A 19,833-nucleotide genomic window follows, 5' to 3' on the forward strand; every position below is an offset into this window, starting at 1 on the left:
TTTACAAGCGATGGAGCCAAATCCTGATGTCATAGATAAAAATGATATTTTAAAAGATATTTTCTTACTTGAACTTTAATCTCATTATGTTTTTTTTGCATAATTATTATGGTCTTTTGTTTTCGTTTATTGTGTATGTATTATCTTACAATATTTCTTTATATTTACTTTATATATATTCTATGTATAATATGGAGCTCGTGGGATTGCACCACCCTCCCCGAGGTCTGGAATAAAAATTAAAAAAAAAAAAAAAAAAAAAAATAATGAAGATTCCCCCGCAGTCAGAATTGCTTAGAGAAAAGTTCCCAATTGAGCCAGTTTATATAAAAGAGGTTTTCGTTTATAACACAATGCTTCCTGAACTATGCGCTTTGGAAGAAAAGTACAAAGTTCCCAAATCTGAGAGATTTGAGCGAGTTAAATGTTTTAAAGCAAGTTCAGAGCAATCCAAGGAGTACTTGGTCCTTCAGGACATGCGTGAAGAAGGCTTCAGGATGGCAAACAGAAGGGAAGCTCTCGGACTCAAGCACTTAAAATTAGTTCTGAAAAGCATGGCTAGTTTCCACGCCCTGTCCTTCATCTTCAAAAGAGATCATCCAGAAAGGTTTCTGGAGTTTGCCAATAACTCTGGCGGTATGAAGGGCTTCGAGGGTTGGAAGCCATTCATGGAATCAGCCCGTCAAAAAGCTCTTGGTGGGATTGCAGACAAAGCTATAAGAGAACGAGTTGATAAATTCTCAGCTAACATGACTGAAGTAGTTGACATGTACGTTGATCCAGAAAGCGCAGGACAATACAATGTATTGTGTCACGGAGATTTCTGGAATAATAATCTATTATTTAAATTTGAGGTAAGACTTATAATTTATATCAATATCTTGTGGAAATTAGGTCAAACCACTTGCAGTATAGTTGTGATAGATGAATACTTGAAGCTAGTGAATAAGTCTTTTCTTCTGATTTCTGGAATAACAATCTATTATTTAAATTTGAGGTAAGACAGACCACTTGCAATATAGTTGTGAACGATGAATACTGAAGCTAGTGAATAAGTTTGTGTATTTGGAAAATATTTTTCAATTTTAAAATCTTTAAAATGAACAGTTTTTTGATAGAATCTTGATCGAACAGTATTATAAAGATTATATCTTGGTTTATTTCTATTGTCTAGTATTGTCTGGTAGCGGATTTGATTGATATTATTTAATCGGATTTCTAGCTTAATATACAACAATTAAGTTTGATTCCAACAAAATGTTAATTTCTTATTCTCCCATCTCAAACGATGATTAGATAATAATATTATTAGAAGTATGTTACGTGAGTGTGAGCGAAGCGAGATTAATCAATACTTATGGTTTGAAAAGAGGCAAGAAAGTTTATGTTTAATCTAGTAATATAAGTTAACAATTAGGTCATGTAAACATACGTTTGTATTTGAAATATACGTTTATTTAATTTTTTAGCCTATTTAATAAAAGTGTAATAGGAAAATGAATTTATCAAACTCGATTAACAAAAAATTGTTATAGTAAATTAAATTTACGGTGCGGTGTTCTGGCTCATGTGATTTTGGACAGTTTCATATATATAAATTTGTAATCGGTATTCTTAACATTTCTTTTCTAAATCTTGTAAAAATACAACCGGTAATTTTTTTTTTTTCATAATTAAAACTAAAATATTTAATTAGAGTAAATATAAATATATGTTCAATATAGAGCCACCAAATATTACTCAAAAATTGATGCTTAAATTTATGTACAAAAAAAATCCGTTATCGATCTAACCTACTTTATTAGGAATGTAACGTTATGAAATGTCAATACAAATTGAAAATATCTCCCGAGTAAAAATAAATGCCTCCGACGGTAATTGAACCATCACTTTCTGAATTCCGGTCAGGTGCTCTAGACCACTGAGCTACGTCGGCTTATTTCCAACACGCCAAATAATTCAATATGTACTAGTACTTCAATAAACAATTACTAAAATATAATATTTTCACCTGTAAACAACCAACTTTAATTTGTAGGAAAGGCTTTGTTATTGTTGAATTTCTCACTAGATGGCGTCGAGACATATTATATCTACGTTTGTTGGTGAAATATTGATTTATTTATTTATTTATTCATTTATTCATTTAAACGCCCTGATGGGCTTTTAAATTATACATATTTTACATAATTTACTGCATAATACAGTGACAAGAGAAGGTTTTTATTTTTAAAAATCAAATATAACATTTTTTTTAAGTTCACAACATAAAGGGTGCGCCAGAGAAACTTACTTATTTGAAAAAATTCCTGACCGTTGAGTTGGGCAGGTAGAGGGGCGGGAGGGGGCGCATCTGGAGGAGAACGTCCCCAAGTTTGTTTCCCATTCTCGTCAGTTGCCATTATGCTGTGGTCTAGAGAGCAGCGGGCATGAATTTGCTGCAATAACATTTCCCCAACCGCCTCATCTCTCTCCAAGACGATCTCCCATGGCCGGCGCGCTCTCCGGATTTGACTCCATGTGATTTTTTTTATGGGGTTATTTGAAATCCCTTGTTTATGTCGATCGACCACAAACCATAGATCACCTGAAGAACAACATTCCTGATGCTATTGCCAATATTCCGATTGATATGCTGAGAAGAGTGGACGAAAACTTCAAAAAACGACTTAACCAGTGTATGCGCGATGAGGGTCGCCATTTAAAAGATGTAATTTTTAAGACAGTATGAAAAAAAACTTAGTACATTGCATTTTCAAATAAAAAAAGAATTACAACAATAACTACAGTGCTTTTGTTTTTATTGAACTTTCAAATAAGTAAGTTTCTCTGGCGCACCCTGTATCTACAAGAAAACAATATGCTACATAAAAATGTCATTCAGGTATCTCTTGAACACAGGCAAACTTATATTAAATATGTCGATATTTGAGGTGAATTTGTTTACAAGTGTGTGAAAGCGAGAAATAGGTGCATGTATGTGATAGTTGGTACTAAAGTTGTTGTTGCAGAATAATGCATTTTGCCTAGTTGCTCGAGTAGGTACTCTGACATCTATGAATTGCAGGAGTTCACAACAGTCTACATAGTTTGGAGTTAATAATCTTAAATAAAAAAGTTAGATCATTTATTTTTCTTCTGTTATCTAGAGAATGTATTTTAAGTGTATTTAGTAAGAATGTGTTTATGTGTTGAATAGGTATGTGTGATTTGAAGTTAATAAATCGTAAAAATTTGTGCTGCACACATTCAATATTTTTTATATGAATCTGGTAGTATGGGGACCACACTATTGAATTGTATTCTAACAAGCTGCGTACTAGCGACAGATACACGATTTTGATAACCTCCAACGAGTCGAAGTCTTTGATGGTTCTGATTATAAATCCAAGCGTCTTCATACCTTTGTTAGTTATTTGTTGTATGTGATTTACAAAATTTAATTGAGTGTCAAACATAACTCCAAGGTCCCAAATTTCGTTGAATTTTTCTAACATTTCGCTTGCTATTGTGTATGCGAATAATAGTGGGATATTTGTTCGACAAAATGTTAATGTCTTACATTTATCAATATTGAGGAATAAGTTGTTAGTTATACACCAATTATGTAATTTTCCGATGTTTGACTGTAAGATTAGGCAATCGCTTATATTAGATATTCTTTTGTATAATTTGATGTCATCGGCAAAACGCAGAACTTCTTCATTAAAACAATTTACAATATCATTTATAAATATAAGAAAGAGAATGGGGCCGAGGTGACTCCCTTGCGGTAGGCCACTAGTTGCATGAAATAACTTAGATTTGGAATATTTAATTTTGACAAATAAATTTCTGTTAGACACGTAACCCGAGAACCAATCCAACAACTTGCCTCTCACTCCCAATGCATACAGTTTACTAAGCAATGATATTGCTTATAATATTTTTTTTCTTTGTTCTATGCATTAAAAAGCCTTGCCTTATTTATTTATTTTCACATGTACGACACAACATGTGCCATTCACATACTAAATTACAGAGAATAGTACAGCAACATAAGGAGTGCAACAATATAAATGTAAGTATAATGGTATAATCAGTAGATAGTAAGTAAGGTTAAAATCATGAAAAAAAAGAGATATAAATATAATATAAGTAGCAATCTGTAGTATAAAATTAAGTCAAAGTAAGAAATTGTATGTAATAATATACAATAAAGTAGTATAAGGAAGAATGAAGTGCTTATAAAATGTCTAAAAGGCATTAAGAGTTTGTAAAAAATAAAATAAAAGATATTAGAAAGGTGTATACTATTAGAAAATGAAAGGAATAAAATATATACTATTATAATATGAAAACGAAACAAAAGTAATAAATTACGTAAATCTACCGGGAGAATCGCGTGTATAATAATAATCTGCGACACTGCTTGACAGTCCGATAAAGTTTTACATAGTACCTATGATGACTGTGATATATAACGCACTGATATCAGCTTCTACCTATCGAGTACTAGTAGTTTTTAATCTGAAGTACATAATTATTATGATGGTATGGTATTACTCGACAATTTTTGTTTTATGCATCTTTTATATGATAATAGACAATCAGCGTGATCGATGTTGGAATATTCATTGCCTAATCTGTGCAAGCGATGGATTATTGAATTTTGTTCTGCGTTAGTTCCAGTATTGTTGCAATAATAAGGTGACTTGAGTCTAGTTGGTCTACAGGGAACGTGGTAGTTTATCAACGAAGTTAATTCAGGGGAGTCAAACCTGTGATTGATTATTTTAAATAAAAAAATCAGATCATCAAGTATTCTTCTATGTTTTAACGATAAGAGATGCATTAATTTGAATCGTAATCAATGTCGTCAGAGGGAATTCCTAATTTGAAGTTAATTGTTCTGAGAAATTTGTGTTGGATTCTTTCAATGGAGTTTGCATGGTTTTTGTAGGAAGGGTTTCATATAGATGAATTATATTCTAATTGACTTCTGACTAGAGTTGTATAAAGTAATTTTAATGTATGGATATTTTTGAAATCTTTAGATATTCTAGTAATGAAGCCCAACATTTTCATTGCTTTACTAGTAATGACATTAATGTGATAAGTAAATGATAATTTACTATCAAAGATTATACCGAGGTCCCTAATTTCAGGTACAGATAATAAAATGTGGTTGTTCAGTGTATAACTATATTTGATGGGGTTTTTTATTCTGAAAAAACTCATAATTTGACATTTTTTAATATTGAGTGTAAGTTTGTAAATGGAAAATAAAAATTAAAGATAAGTTTACCATTAAACAAATATAAAGCTGTATATCACTCAAATACTGCGTCGATTTTTTTATCAATATCAAATTTGCAGAAAGAACACAACAAACCCGTGCAACTAGAATGGGCTCTACATTGAACTTTGTGGGGGTACATACTAAAACATCTTTTGGTCAAAGAAACTAATTAAATAAGTCACCACTTATGTTTAATATTCTTCCAAATCATATATTAAAATACTTAATAAAAATTTAAGTCTACGAATTCCTTAGTTTAATTTACAATTTTTTTTTAAAGCGGAGACGGTTTACACGTAGTTCCCGTGAGCAGTTATTCTATAGGCCTATTAATTTATCTCCCATTTTACCTCAATCCTTTAACAAAAACCCTGTCCCTTTAATAAAGTTCACCAGGGTTGTCATTGGAAATGTGGCTACGTCTTCTGGTTCTACTGAATGTCTCCCCAGGTATCTGAGCTTAGTTCCCACCGGAGAAGGACATCGGCACCATAGGTGAATTGGAGTCTCTTCATCTTCTTCACATTTCCTGCATCTATTGGTGTTTTCTACTCCCAATATCTGCATGTGTCTCCTGAAATGGCAGTGTCCCGTTAGTAGTCCTACCAGCTCCCTCAGAGAGTTTCTGTCCATATCGAGTAGTTTCTTGGTTCATCTAGGGTCTGGTACTTTTATGAGTACTTTGGATTGTCTCATTCCAGGTGCCCTCTCCTATTATTTGAGGTGCTGGGATTTGACCCACCTATCAATATGTAATTTTCTGTGGCAAGATACTACTCCTAAGGCCGGCCCGGATCTTACAAGTGGTGCTTTCGCCCTTTTCCTTGCTAGTTTGTCAGCCCGCTCGTTGTCCTCAATACCTTTATGTCGTGGAACCCAGATTAGGGTTATTTTATTGATGGTAGCGAGTTTTGTAAGAACAGTCCTGCATTTCATCACCAGTCTGGAGTCGCATCAGTCACTTCCTAGTACCATTAGGGCTGCCTGACTATCGGAACATATGCTTATGTTTATATTCCTGTACCCAATACGTATATTCTCCTGTGCGCAGGCCAAGATGGCTTTCATCTCAGCTTGAAACACAGTAAAGTGTGTTCCTAGAGGTATACTGAGTTCTCTCTGGGATCCCCGCAGTCAGACTCCGGCCCTGTTCCCTCCTCCATCTTGGACCCATCTGTGAACCAGATTAGTTAGTGTTTGGAGGTGTCCCATTCCTCCTTTGTGGGGTAGGTCACCTCAAACTGCCGTCTGAAGAAGTATTTGGCTTGTTCATTACAGCTGTCGGGCTAATTGAAGACAGCGAAGTTACTTTTCAAGGATATTCAACAATACGCTGTGATTCCTACAGTAGACACACAGAGGGAGCAATAATAATTATCAAAAAAGACATAATATTTGAAGTTATTTCTAACACAAAATACGAAAAGAACTGCTGGATACTAGCGATCAGGATAACTTCTGGATATAAGAAAGGAGTATACGGAGTAATTTACCATTCTCCAAATGCAAGTACAAAAGACTTTTTATCATTTATAGAGAACTGGTGCACCCAAAACCTAGAAGAGGAAGAAGATAATATTTTAACTGGTGACTTTAATATAAATTTCAAAAATTTGAATGATGCATATACTAAAAGACTTAAAAAAATTATCCAAGCATCGGGAATGAAACAACTTGTTAAAAGTGAGACACGAATAACGGATAAATCCAGGACGTTAATTGACCTTGTCATATCCAACAGATTAGATTTGAATGTAAAAGTTCTAGATGAGCCAAAAATAACCGACCATAACCTTATCCACATTACAGATAACACAAAAAGAACTAATACGAAAACCAGCAAAGTAATAAAATACAGAAATTATAAAAAATATAACAGTGAAAGGTTAATTGAACTTCTGGGTGATATGAATGAACTTCATCAAATGGAATTTAATGAAAAGGCTAAATCATTAATAAATAACCTTCAAGAAATAATCGACCAGTTAATACCAATCCAAACTACTAAAATAAGAGGAACAAATAAATGGTATAACATAGAACTACAATCAATATAATATGAAAGAGATAGACTGTACAAAATTGCAAAAATCTCAAGAAACTTACAAGACTGGAAAGCATTCAAAAATGCAAGAAATAAATACTCAAAACAACTGAAAGTTTGTAAGAACGATTACTTCAAATTATCTGTGAAAAAGGAGACACTAAAAAAATGTGGAAAACCATAAAAGGATTAATGCAAACTGAAGATAAAGGGATGAAACATGACATTGAATTTCCACTTCAGATACAGGGTAGCATACAGAACTGCTTCAACAAATATTTTGTAAATAGCATAACGGAATTACATCAGAGTATACCAATACTGAAGGAAGACAACCGCGTGAGAAATGTTCCCCTAAACCGAGAAAAACTTGTGTTTAAAGAGATTGATGAAACATATCTTTTACAGATTCTAAACAGCACCAAATCAAAAGAGAGTCCAGATGGAGTAAGTTTTACAGTTTTAAAGGATGCAATGCCAGTGATAGGACCTCATCTACTGAACATAATAAATGAATCGTTAAGAAGTGGAAAATTTCCAAACACATGGAAAACATCTATTGTGATCCCGATTCCGAAAGTTGTTAATACCAGAAAATGTGAAGAATTTAGACCTATAAATATGTTACCAAAATACGAACAGGTACTAGAAATTGTAATAAAGAAACAACTCGTTGAGTATTTGGAAAAACATCATATATTATGTGACGAACAATCAGGATTCCGTAATAATAACTCTTGTGAAGCTGCAATAAACATTGTGATTAATACATGGAAGAAAGAAACAGATAATAAAAAAATCACCATTGCAACATTCTTAGATTTTAAAAGAGCATTTGAAACGATAGAAAGGAAAAAACTTTTGGAAAAATTAGAAGATATAGGTCTTTCTGAAGTAGCTCTAAATCTTTTCAAAGAATATCTCCATGAAAGAAAACAGCTAACAAAAGTGGAAAGCTCAGAATCAGAACCGATAGAAAACAACCTCGGTGTTCCACAAGGGTCGGTATTAGGTCCAATTCTATTCATTATTTACATTAATGATATAATTAAAACCATAAAACATTGCAAAATTAGATTATTTGCAGACGATACATTAATCTATATTTCATGTGAAGAGTACATAGATGCAATCAATAAATTAAATGAAGACCTACAAAATATAGCGAAATGGCTGAAATTAAACAAATTAAAACTGAATGTCAACAAAACAAAATATATGGAAATAGGCAACAAAACGCATAACACAGAGTTAAAATTGACAATTAATGACGAAAAAATTGAAAAAGTAAATGAAATTAAGTACCTGGGTGTGATACTAGATTCAAAACTAACTTTCGCAGCAAATTTTGAATATGTGCTAAAGAAGGTATCTAAAAAAGTCAATTTTCTTAGAAGATTAAGAAATAAACTAAATGAAAACACTACAGAGCTGATTTATAAAACTATAGTTGCTCCACATTTAGATTATTGCTCTACTATGTTGTATTTAGCCAATGAAGGAAATTTGAACAAGCTAGATGTTATACAGAATAGAGCTATGAGATGTATACTAGGAAAAGGAAAATACGCAAGCATAGATCAAATGAGAGAACAGCTAAATTGGATTTCTATAAAAAATAGACTATTATTTAATGTGTTAATTTTTGTACATAAAATCATGAACAACCAAATGCCAAAATATTTTAAGAATGAAATTGTTTTTAATAGAGATGTTCATAATTACGAAACCAGAAATGTAAATAGGATTAGATTGCCACATATGAAAAAAACAAAATCACAGAACTGCCTAATGTACAAAGGACTAAAAATGTATGATGAAATGCCTGAAAGTCTGAAGAATGAAGGAAGAATGAATGTATTTAAAAAGAAATGTTATATTTATTGTAAAAATATGTAAAATTACAAAATGAAATATGATCTTGTTTATATTAGTTTATATTCAAATGTATAAACTAACTCAATAAATAATAATGGATAATATCATATTCATCGCAAGTTTTCTCATGAGTTATTTCTTTGTCTTTATAAATAATAATGTTTTAATTGAAAATAATGCATTCCTACTCTTTTTAGGAGTTCTTTCATGTAGCAACATTATCAGTGTGAAAATTGTTTATATCAGCATTCACTATTTTTATTATACTTTACCTCCTTTGACTGTATCTCACGTTTCGTTAGCTCTCTCTAAAAAAAAATTATATATCTCCATAAATAATACTTTCACTACAAGTTTTTATTTGAATATTACCGCTATATACTGTTCACACACCCTAAGCATAATACCTAATTTTTATCAAAATAATTCTTTCTTACTTTCATTAGTAGCTTTCCCTAGTAACATCAAAATTATTATAAAAATTGCGAATCTTACAATTAAAAATTCTAACCATACTCTTCCTCTAAGCAACAAAAACCACGCTGTTTTAGTATTCTTTAAAATATCTGTTTACTGGGTAAATATTATTCTTCCTTCATGTTCTCGTAGGAATCAGAGTAGTAATATCTTATTTACTCACTATATGATGCTCTTATTTTCTTCAATAATCTTTTTATTTTGGCTAACTTTTATTATATTCACTTGTATTTACAGAATTTACATTAACTACAAATGCTCGAGCTCTGTCAAAATAATGTTTTTGTATTTCTCAAAAACCTTTACTACTGTTTTATTTACATATTTTATTCGCACATTTTTAATCATACTTTTGCATTTTTCACATGTTACTAAATTTAATTATTGTCCTTTATCACACCTAACAATTATAATCAGGAGCATTATACACTATAGTATGCACTTTACAGTTAAAATATATTTTAAGTGGGAATACTATGTATCAACATTATCATTCATGTTATATAATGTTCTCTCATTATCTCATAATAATGCACTCTCTCTATTTCCTCTCTCTGTGCTTCAATCAAACTCATATGTACGTATCACAAGCAGCGAGAGTCTTTGTAAGATTATGTTCCCAACAAATCTATGTAAATCTGGAAAAAATCTTAATTTACATAAATATGTCCTAGTATTGGTTCTTCTTTGCATTTTTCGCATGTTATGGTATTTAATTATTGTTTTTTGGCATTTTTTTTCGCATCAACTCCTCTACAGAATCAGCACATACTTTGCATTTGGCCATTTTATTGATTTTATTGTTTTCATATTTTTTGTATTTGCAGCCTTCATGACAGATATCTACATAATCATCAACTGCTTAGATTGCTCTATACGAAACATACCAACACCATCATCTTTTATAACATCTTTTACATCTAATATAATTAGTGGATTCAACTTTCATCTCGAAGTAAAATACGCATCATACTCGAATAATCAGAACTCACATTCTACTATACAATATATTAATAAAACACCGATTAACAACACAGTAATTTACACTTTCGTTTTTAACTTTTTGTTTGCAGACTTTTCGCAAAAGAACTACGGGTTCACCACCACACATCATAGTAAATTTAATCATAATTATGTTTCAGTTACCTTCGGATAATTACAATGATTCTGTAATTAGCATTAATATGAATATAATTCGAGATCTGGAGAATTTAAACAACTATAACTGGGACTCATATAGTCTAAAAATCATACACCAGAATATTAGAAGCATTTCAAATCTAGATGACTTTACAATTTTTCTTGATCAATTTAATTCATCTTTCGATGTTATAATATTAACCGAATGCTGGTTAAATAAATACTACACCGTAAAATCAATCCACAATTACTCTGAATATCACACCACAACCAACCTCAATAAATCCAGTGGAATTGTTATCTACATCAAGGACGGAATTAAAGCTCATGTAGAGGAAATTACTTTAGCACAATCAAACTGTATGAAAATAGTATTGAATAATAACATATGCATATTTGCCATTTACAGATCTCCTTCCTTTATCAATATTGACCCCTTCCTTTCTTCATTGCAAGAAATTTTAAACAATGCGAAAAAATTTGAACAGCAAATTATAATGGGAGATTTAAACATTAACACTATCCCTGACTACCACCGTCAATCAATCGATTATCTATGTCTACTCGCGGAAAATGGTTTCACACAGACTATTAACAGCTTTACTCGTGAACAGGGCTCGAGTAAATCCTGTCTTGATCACATCAATGTAAAAAATATTAACTTTATTGACACTTTTGTTATACACTCAACTATTTCAGACCACTATACAACATCTCTTTGTCTTAAAAACAAGCCTCCCACTTCTTCGAAAATTAAATACGTTGCTAAAACTAATTTCAACAAGTTAATTGAGGACTTGAGCGCAGAAAACTGGCTAAATGTTCTAGATAAATCAGATACTGACTTAGCAATGAAAGAATTTATTATCAAACTACACGAGTATATATCAAAACACACAAGTAATATAACCGTATCTAATAAACAAATTAAATTCACACCATGGATCACCCTGGGGCTAGTTAAATCGATTCACAGAAGAAATCATCTTCATGAAAAGGCAAAAATATATCCTGAGAATTTGGTATTACAATGTTATTATAAAAAATATAGGAATTTGTGTAAGAAATTAATTACATCGGCGAAAGAAAATTATTATAAAAAACTCATTTACGAAAACAACTGCAATCCAAAACGTTTTTGGGATACCTTTCGCAACATAACCAAATCCAAAATCAATAAATCTTCTGAAATAAAATCGCTATACATTAACACATCAAACTCTGAAGTCCCCAAAGATATGGCAAACTTTGCAAATAGTTACTTTTCATCTGTGGGTGACACACTTGCGAAAAAAATTCTCGATAAGTGTAAGAAATCAGAAACCGCTCTCGCCAATTTAACTATCCCTAGGATCGGTCACAAAATAGACTCAATCACAACTTCAACTTACGAAGTCATGAAGATAATTGACGACCTTAAATCATCAAAAGCATGTGGTCCCGATAAGATTTCATCAAATCTTCTAAAAATCATTAAAGTATACATAGCCATACCGATTGCGTTCATTGCGAATCTAAGCTTTAATTCAGGGAAATTCCCTAACCATTTAAAACAGTCAATCGTCATTTTACTACATAAAAGTGGGGACAAATCACTGATACATAATTACCGGCCTGTTTCCTTGCTCAACTCTGTCTCTAAAATTATGGAGAAAATTGTAAAGAACCGTCTCATCCTTTATCTCGAAAATAACAACATCCTTTCTAGTAGACAATTCGGCTTTCGCAAAGGTTTAAGCACTGAAAACGCCATCGCTAATTTGACAAAAATCATCTCTAACAATCTAGATAAAGGTAGTAAATGCATTGCACTTTTTTTAGATCTAGCTAAAGCGTTCGACACTATCTCGCACAAAATTCTGCTGAATAAACTACAGCGAATTGGGATACAGGGTCAAATTTTCAAGTGGTTTGTTAGTTACCTAGAAAACAGGAGCCAAAGAGTGGATATTAACGGTACTCTAAGTGATCCAGCCAATATTAAATATGGCGTACCGCAAGGAAGTACACTAGGTCCCATATTGTTTAATGTTTATATAAATGACTTATGTAATACTTCATTTGCAGACCACATTATTACATTTGCTGACGATACAGTACTTTTATTCGAAGGCAAAACCTGGAATGAGTCTTGCATTAAAGCTGAATTTGGCATAAACAAAGTTAAACAGTGGCTAGATAGTAATCTCCTCACTCTAAACTCGGATAAAACGAAATTCATCTGCTTCAGTTCAACTCAAGCGGGTCAACCACAAGAAATTATTAACATTAGAATACACCATTGTTACGACACTATTACATGTAAATGCAATACCTTAGAATGTGTGGACAATATAAGATACCTAGGAATTATCATTGATAAATTTCTGAGATGGGACAAACACATAGCCTTTACTTCCACAAAGGTCAGGAAACTTACACATCTGTTTATAGCAATAAGAAATATTCTATGTCTAAATGATTTGAAACGAATTTACTTTGCAATGTGCAATTCCATACTAGACTATGCTTCCTTAGGTTGGGGAGGTTGTGCCAAAACCATACTCGATCCCTTAGCTAAATCCCAGAAATCGCTTATAAGAGTCATACTGAAAAAACCTTTCAGGTACCCCAGCGATTCATTGTTCGCAGAGTTTCGTGTTCTTGATGTAAGACATGAGGAAAATCATTTTACATACTCAAAAACAGAGGCACTACTTAGCTTCCGTAAACCACTGTCATAATACAAGACATGCAAAAAAAAACCCAACAGTTCCGCCCACCACTTCCTCATCTTTAGCACAGAGACAATTCTCATACTTAGGCCCTAAACTGCTCAATCTCATACCTGATGCATGGAAGGCAAAGAGTACTAATATTCTGCGTATGCAGGTAAACAATTGGCTTCTGGTCTTGGGGAGAGTTGAATGCGAGAATATGCTAAAAAACAGTAATTAAATTGTAAATTTTGTTTTTCTTTACATTCTTCTTTACATTTTAACTTATATTGGTATTATATTAGCATTACAGGAACTGTATTTTTACATAAAGAAAGTTCGAAAATTGTTCAATTCTTCGTGATATTTTTCCTTAAAGGAAAAGTTCCTTCTTTACTTTCATTTTTAATTTTTTGTTATTTTTCATTTCCTTGTTTTATATATTAATATTTCTTTAGTTTAATATATCAGCTAAACAATAGTAAAAAAAAAAAATGAATATACATTTGTATTACCTTACCAACAGAATTTCTTCAATTCAGTTTCATTTTCTTGTTTTTATCTATTAATTCAGCTTATGTTATGTTAATTCAGTTATTATGTCAGCTAAATAATAGTAAAATATGTCGTGATATAACTAGAAGTATTCTAGAGTATGAATATACATATGTATTTTTTTTTTTTTTAACAACAGAATAGTCAACACTATAATGTACCATATATTACATGTAAAAACTTTATCATACTGGAATGTCCTAAAACGGGCAATCGCCTAGTTGGACATTTTAAGTTCATTAATTGTATTATGTAATATTTACAAACAAACAATAAATAAATAAATAAAATAAATAAAAAAAATAAAAAAAAAAATAAAAAATTGCCCTCAGTCTTGTTCTGATCTCTGTATGACTGTTTTTGGGCAGCTCACCTATCCATTGACTTTTGCATTGTAGCCTGTAGGCTGTCGCTATCGCCGCCCCCTCCATTTCTAGGTTTAGTGGGGGTAGGTTCAGGAGCACTCCCATGGCTAGTGTTGGAGTGGTTCTCATAGCTCCCATGATTCATCTGCATGCGAGTCCCTGTATGTGATTGAGTGTGACCATCACTGTTTTCAATGTTGTTCTTCTCCACCAGACTATGGTTGCATGCATGATCCTTGGTTTTACAACGGCTGTGTACAGCCATCGCATCATTTTAGGATTGAGTCCCCACGTTCTACCGCAGATCCGCCTAGTTGCCCACATTAGCGAACATGCCTTTTTGCCCACAGATTCCACCTGGTTTTTCCAGCTCAGTTTGGAATCTATAATGACTCCGAGGTACCTAACCGTGTTCGAGAGTTCTAACTCCTCCATCCCTTTAGTTTTCTTTTGCGTGTGAATATTACTAGTTCTGTCTTGTCTGGATTGACCGACAGCCCTGTTTCTTCACACGATTCTTTCACTGTTGCCAGTGTTGATTGTATGAGGCCTATGGTTGTGTCTGCATTCCAACACTTTATTATGGTCCCAATGTCATCCGCATAGCCTTGTGTATAGAGGTCTCTGTTGTTGAGTTTCCGGATGAGGTTGTCCTCCACTAGGCTCCACAGAAAGGGTGATAAGACCCCTCACTGTGGACACCCTCATGTCATCCGTACTCTGATGTTAACCTCACCCCTTGTCACCGTAAGTATCCGGCCTGAGAGCATGTTCTTCAGCCACCTTCTGGTGGTTTTGTCGAGTCCATGTCATTTTGCCGCTTCATCAATGGATTTAATAGTGGTGCAATTGAATGCTCCCTCTATACCCAAGAAGAGTCGCCTGCGCCTGCTCCAGTTTGTACACCAACCTGTGCAGTGCCGCATTCACCGACTTGCCTGGCTAGTACGAAAATTGTAACTCGTGGAGGGGTTTTGCCCTTAGTGCCCCGTCCCTTATGTGTCTATCCATTATTCTCTCCATTGTCTTCAGAAGGAAGGAGGTGAGATTAATTGAACGGAATGCTCCTGGTTGGTCGTAGTCGGTTCTCCCAGGTTTACGTATGAACACTACCCTCGTTTTCCTCCATGATATGGGGATGTATTCGAGGGCGCAGCACGCCCTCAGGATCTTAGTCACCGGAAGTAAAATTGAATCTAGGCCCCTCTGTAGAAGTGTTGGAAAGATTCCATTTTCTCCCGCGCTTTTAAATGGGTCAAACCCTTCGAATTTACAAAGTAAATAAAGATGTTTGTAATGAAAGATACATATATTTTGTCTTAATATTTTTACATCCCTGTCCTTACTTAAAAAAATATTAAGTCTACCAATTTCTTAGTTAAATTGACAAAGTTAATTAAGATGTTTATATTGACAGATACAAATATATTGTCTTAACATTTTTTCATCCCTGTCCTTTCTTAAATAAAAGATTCTATATAAGTCTCATTTGCTAAAAACTGAATGTCACCCTACCTGTCTTTATTATCTGCTTGTTTCTTCTCGGGAATAATGATTAATAATTAGGTATAGTTAAAATATTGCTACAATATACTGTCAAATTACCAATCTGGTAACTCATCTAATACATATTTTTGATTTCATGGGATCTTTATCTTAATCCTCCAACTTGCTAAAGCTTATAATAATACCATTTTATGCACCTAACTAACTAGTACTGGGGATCATTTGCCTTATTACTATTACCATTTGATGGTTGTATTTACTTGACTGATTTTACGTTACATTAATGTGTATTTTGTGTTTGTATATAGTATTACTTTATGTAAATTGTAATAATTATTAACTTCGATATAGGCTTAGTCCTAGTGAGGTTGATTTTTTTGAAAAACAACATGATTTGTGTAGAGTGAGATGCAATAAATAAATTTAACCGTGCGCGATAACTAACAATTCAAAACGTTTTTATAAAATCTAATTCTTTAGAGATTCTACAATAATCACAAATCTTGTTATACCATGCGATTCTAAAAGACCTGTACGATCACTGAAGAGATAAGCAGATAGTTGTGAACTTTTGGTTGTGTCCGGTGTGCCAGTAAGGACAAATTTCTATTACGTTAGGAAAAATTTATAATATTTTTTTAAATATCGAAATTCTTTCTTGAAAGATAATCAATTTGACTGGCCCAATAGTAGAAAAGATTGCATTTAGTTCGGGTTGAATCTTGCGATCATAAATAAAGATAGTTGCCAATAACAAATGTGCGGTGAAAAAATGAAGATAATGTTGGTAGTTCTTATTCGAAGAATGATACATTTAAATGTGACCGAAGGGGATAGGGTCCCATTAGCTCAGTGGTAGAGCGGTGCCCCGGCAAGGCAAGGGTTCTGGGTTCGAGTCCTAGATGTGACCGTATCCTTTTCTGATTTTTCTGTTTCAGATTTTCGTTTAGAAAACGCTAATACTGTCTTCAATAATTAGATATAGTTTTATTTCAAATCGGTATTGATTTCACTTCTAGGGAATACCCGTTCATTGCGTCCAATAATAAAAAAATGGTTTTTCTAAACGTGTTATTGTGTCCTTGACTGTGGCTAAAACGAGCATAAGTATTTATTTAGTATGCTCAACGGCATTTGAGATACTTATATATATACTATAATGTATTTATTTAGTATGACCAACGGCATTTGATATCCTTGTATGTATACTATTATGTATTTATTTAGTATGTTCAACGGCATTTGAGATACTTGTATGTAAACTATTATGTATTTATTTAGTATGTTCAACGGCATTTGAGATACTCGTATGTATACTATTATATATTTATTCAGTATGCTCAACGGCATTTAATATACTTGTATGTATACTATTATGTATTTATTTAGTATGTTCAACGGCACTTAAGATACTTGTATGTATACTATTATGTATTTATCCAAATCATACACATTGTTCACTATTTTAAAAGCTGTTATCCCAGCATCACGTTTGGCCGTTGGTATACAAATAACTACATTAGTGGTAGACACTCTCGTTTTTGCGTATTTGCACAATGCGATCTTATCAATATAGCTACCATGCACAATTTTATATTCGATTATTATTTGCATAATTTTAGATTGTTATAATACAATCACAAATAAAGATAATAATAATAAAACAAAATGAATACATACATTATTTCTGTTACATACATACATACATACATCATTGATGTTGTAGCTATTTAGGGATAGGCTTTGATATATTTTTTTCCCATTAATTCCAGACAGGAGGCCCCGGGGAAAATAATTTCCAGGAGAGCTTTTGTCATCTTTGGGAATGTGCTGTTGCTGTGTGGAGGGTGTTTTTTAGGAAAGAAAGAAGTGAACATGGGTTTTGAATATAACCTTGTTGTAGGAGAAAAGAAACTCGTAGGCTACTAGGAAGACACCCTTGTTGTAGGAGGGAAAAAATAGTTGCCGAGGTCAGCAAATCGTTCCAAAGTGCGCTGTTGAACTCGCGAACGAGTCGTAGAAACGACCAGGTCTCATAAGATAAATGCTAACCGTGTATAAATGTTTGGCATGTTTCCCCTGATGCGCCGTTGACAAAGGGATCAATGACGCTAGTTCCTCGGGGCATCTTCCATTAAAAACAGTTGAGAGATTAAACTGTTCTACCCAAATTAATAATCATTATGATTGTTTTCAGGGTGACGAACCTGTAGACGTGAGGCTATTAGACTGGCAGGTCGGCCGCCACTGTTCCCCGATAACAGACATAGCCTACCTGATCTTTACCAGCACCGACTACGAAACCAGGAAGGACCACTTCAACTACTTGATGGACTACTACCACCAATGCCTAGGCCAGAAACTCAGCCACATGGACTGTGATGTGAAGGACGCCTACCCCAAAGAAATATTTGAAGAGCATCTAAAGAAACTATTAACCTACGGGCTGTTAATGTCCTTCCTGCTTCTTCCGGCGGTAATCGGAGAGGCTGAGGATGTTGCAGATGTGGATGCTTTACTGCAGAAAGAGACGATTGAACTGGAAGATATCCAATTCGTCAACAAGGAATCAGCCAGTCGTTTCACCATGCGCATGACGGGGGTCTGCCAAACATTTATTGATTTGGGACTGATTTGATTGAAGCCCCCATTCTCATATTTTTAACTGGTAATACTCATTGTTTCTTATCACCGAAGAGATTATCAGGTAGAAATGTGTAGGGGCGTTTTTGTATACTCATTTTTTAAATTTTATTTCTGATGAAATTGTTCACACATCTTCAGTTAAGACAATATAACCAAATATAGAGAATATGATTTTGCCTCGGAGCCTTCTCGGAGCCATTCGTGAGCCCAAAATATTATTGTAAACATAAAGATGTTTGAAATGTGAAAACTTTTTTTTTTAATTCAGACAATACAGATAACACAGAAACAGGAGATACAAATATATATGCACATGGACAAAACATAGAATTTCATTCAATTTCAAGTAGTAAAAAAACATACCTTCATAATACGTATACCTTCATAATCTTCTGAAATCCTTTTTGCAGAAGGAACCACACCGCTGTGACCTGGGAATACATTACGCTCTGAAATAGATATATTTATCACATTAACCAAAGTTCGGTGACAAAATTTGTTCAATTGCTTTGTCTATAAATCCGTTTAATCGCGTCAAGAGATTTATTTTACTTATAATTGCATTATATCGCGATTGTCCAGAATTATGGAAAGAAATATCCAAAGATTATCAATGTATTCGCAAACTGTGTATCCGCAGACTTCCACAAAGCTTCTGGCGCAAAAGTATTGAGTTTCGTCAATTCCACTTCAATATATACTGTCAATGATGTAAGCAGAGATGTGCAAAATGGGTACCCAAAACCATTTGAAATGCAAGATGGAAATGGGTCAAAACTTTTCCATTTGAGAATGCAAAATGTAAAATGGTTTTTAGAAAAGCATTTCAAATGCAAAATGCAAAATACCTATTTTCAAAATGCATTGAAAATGCAAAATGGTTTCTCAGGTCAAACAATTAAAATAATTATAGAATTTTTAAATAATTTTGTCAATTAATAATGGACATCAATGTAGACCAAACATATTACATGATGGTACATCCAAAAACACCACGACTACAGATTATGAAAACACAAAAAATTTGCGCGGGACTAATGTTGCCAACGTAAAAACATAGAAACTGCTATCTAACATTTAATATTACAGCGTCATGGCCCCATGTTCAGTATTTGAATCAGTATTTTTGTAATGGTATCACTCAATTGCCAGGGCTCCTACCAGGGAGCAACTTGAAAAATGTTAATTATCTCTCATAGCGAGGTTGAGGACCGACTGATATTTGGGGCTTATGAAAAAAAGATG

At 33.2% G+C, this 19,833-nt stretch overlaps 1 protein-coding gene across 1 annotated transcript; it reads left to right on the plus strand.

Annotated features, from left to right (window-relative positions):
• Window positions 1-353: 353 nt before the first annotated feature.
• LOC149426006 (uncharacterized) lies at window positions 354-18,644 on the plus strand. Its single transcript, XM_089644066.1, has 2 exons — window positions 354-854; window positions 18,140-18,644. Exons 1-2 carry the CDS (start codon window positions 354-356, stop codon window positions 18,578-18,580), a joined length of 942 nt encoding a protein of 313 aa, XP_089500192.1. The 3' UTR covers window positions 18,581-18,644.
• Window positions 18,645-19,833: the final 1,189 nt, after the last annotated feature.

This window comes from Hesperophylax consimilis, chromosome 2 (assembly GCF_061612785.1).
Source record: "Hesperophylax consimilis isolate HC1 chromosome 2, BYU_Hcon_1.0, whole genome shotgun sequence".
Classification (NCBI taxonomy): domain Eukaryota; kingdom Metazoa; phylum Arthropoda; class Insecta; order Trichoptera; family Limnephilidae; genus Hesperophylax; species Hesperophylax consimilis.

Coding starts and splice junctions, on each gene's coding strand:
- LOC149426006 (XM_089644066.1), top strand. CDS start 354: ATGCTTCCTGAACTATGCGCTTTGGAAGAAAAGTACAAAGTTCCCAAA. Junction 855..18,139: donor ATCTATTATTTAAATTTGAG/GTAAGACTTATA, acceptor GATTGTTTTCAG/GGTGACGAACCTGTAGACGT.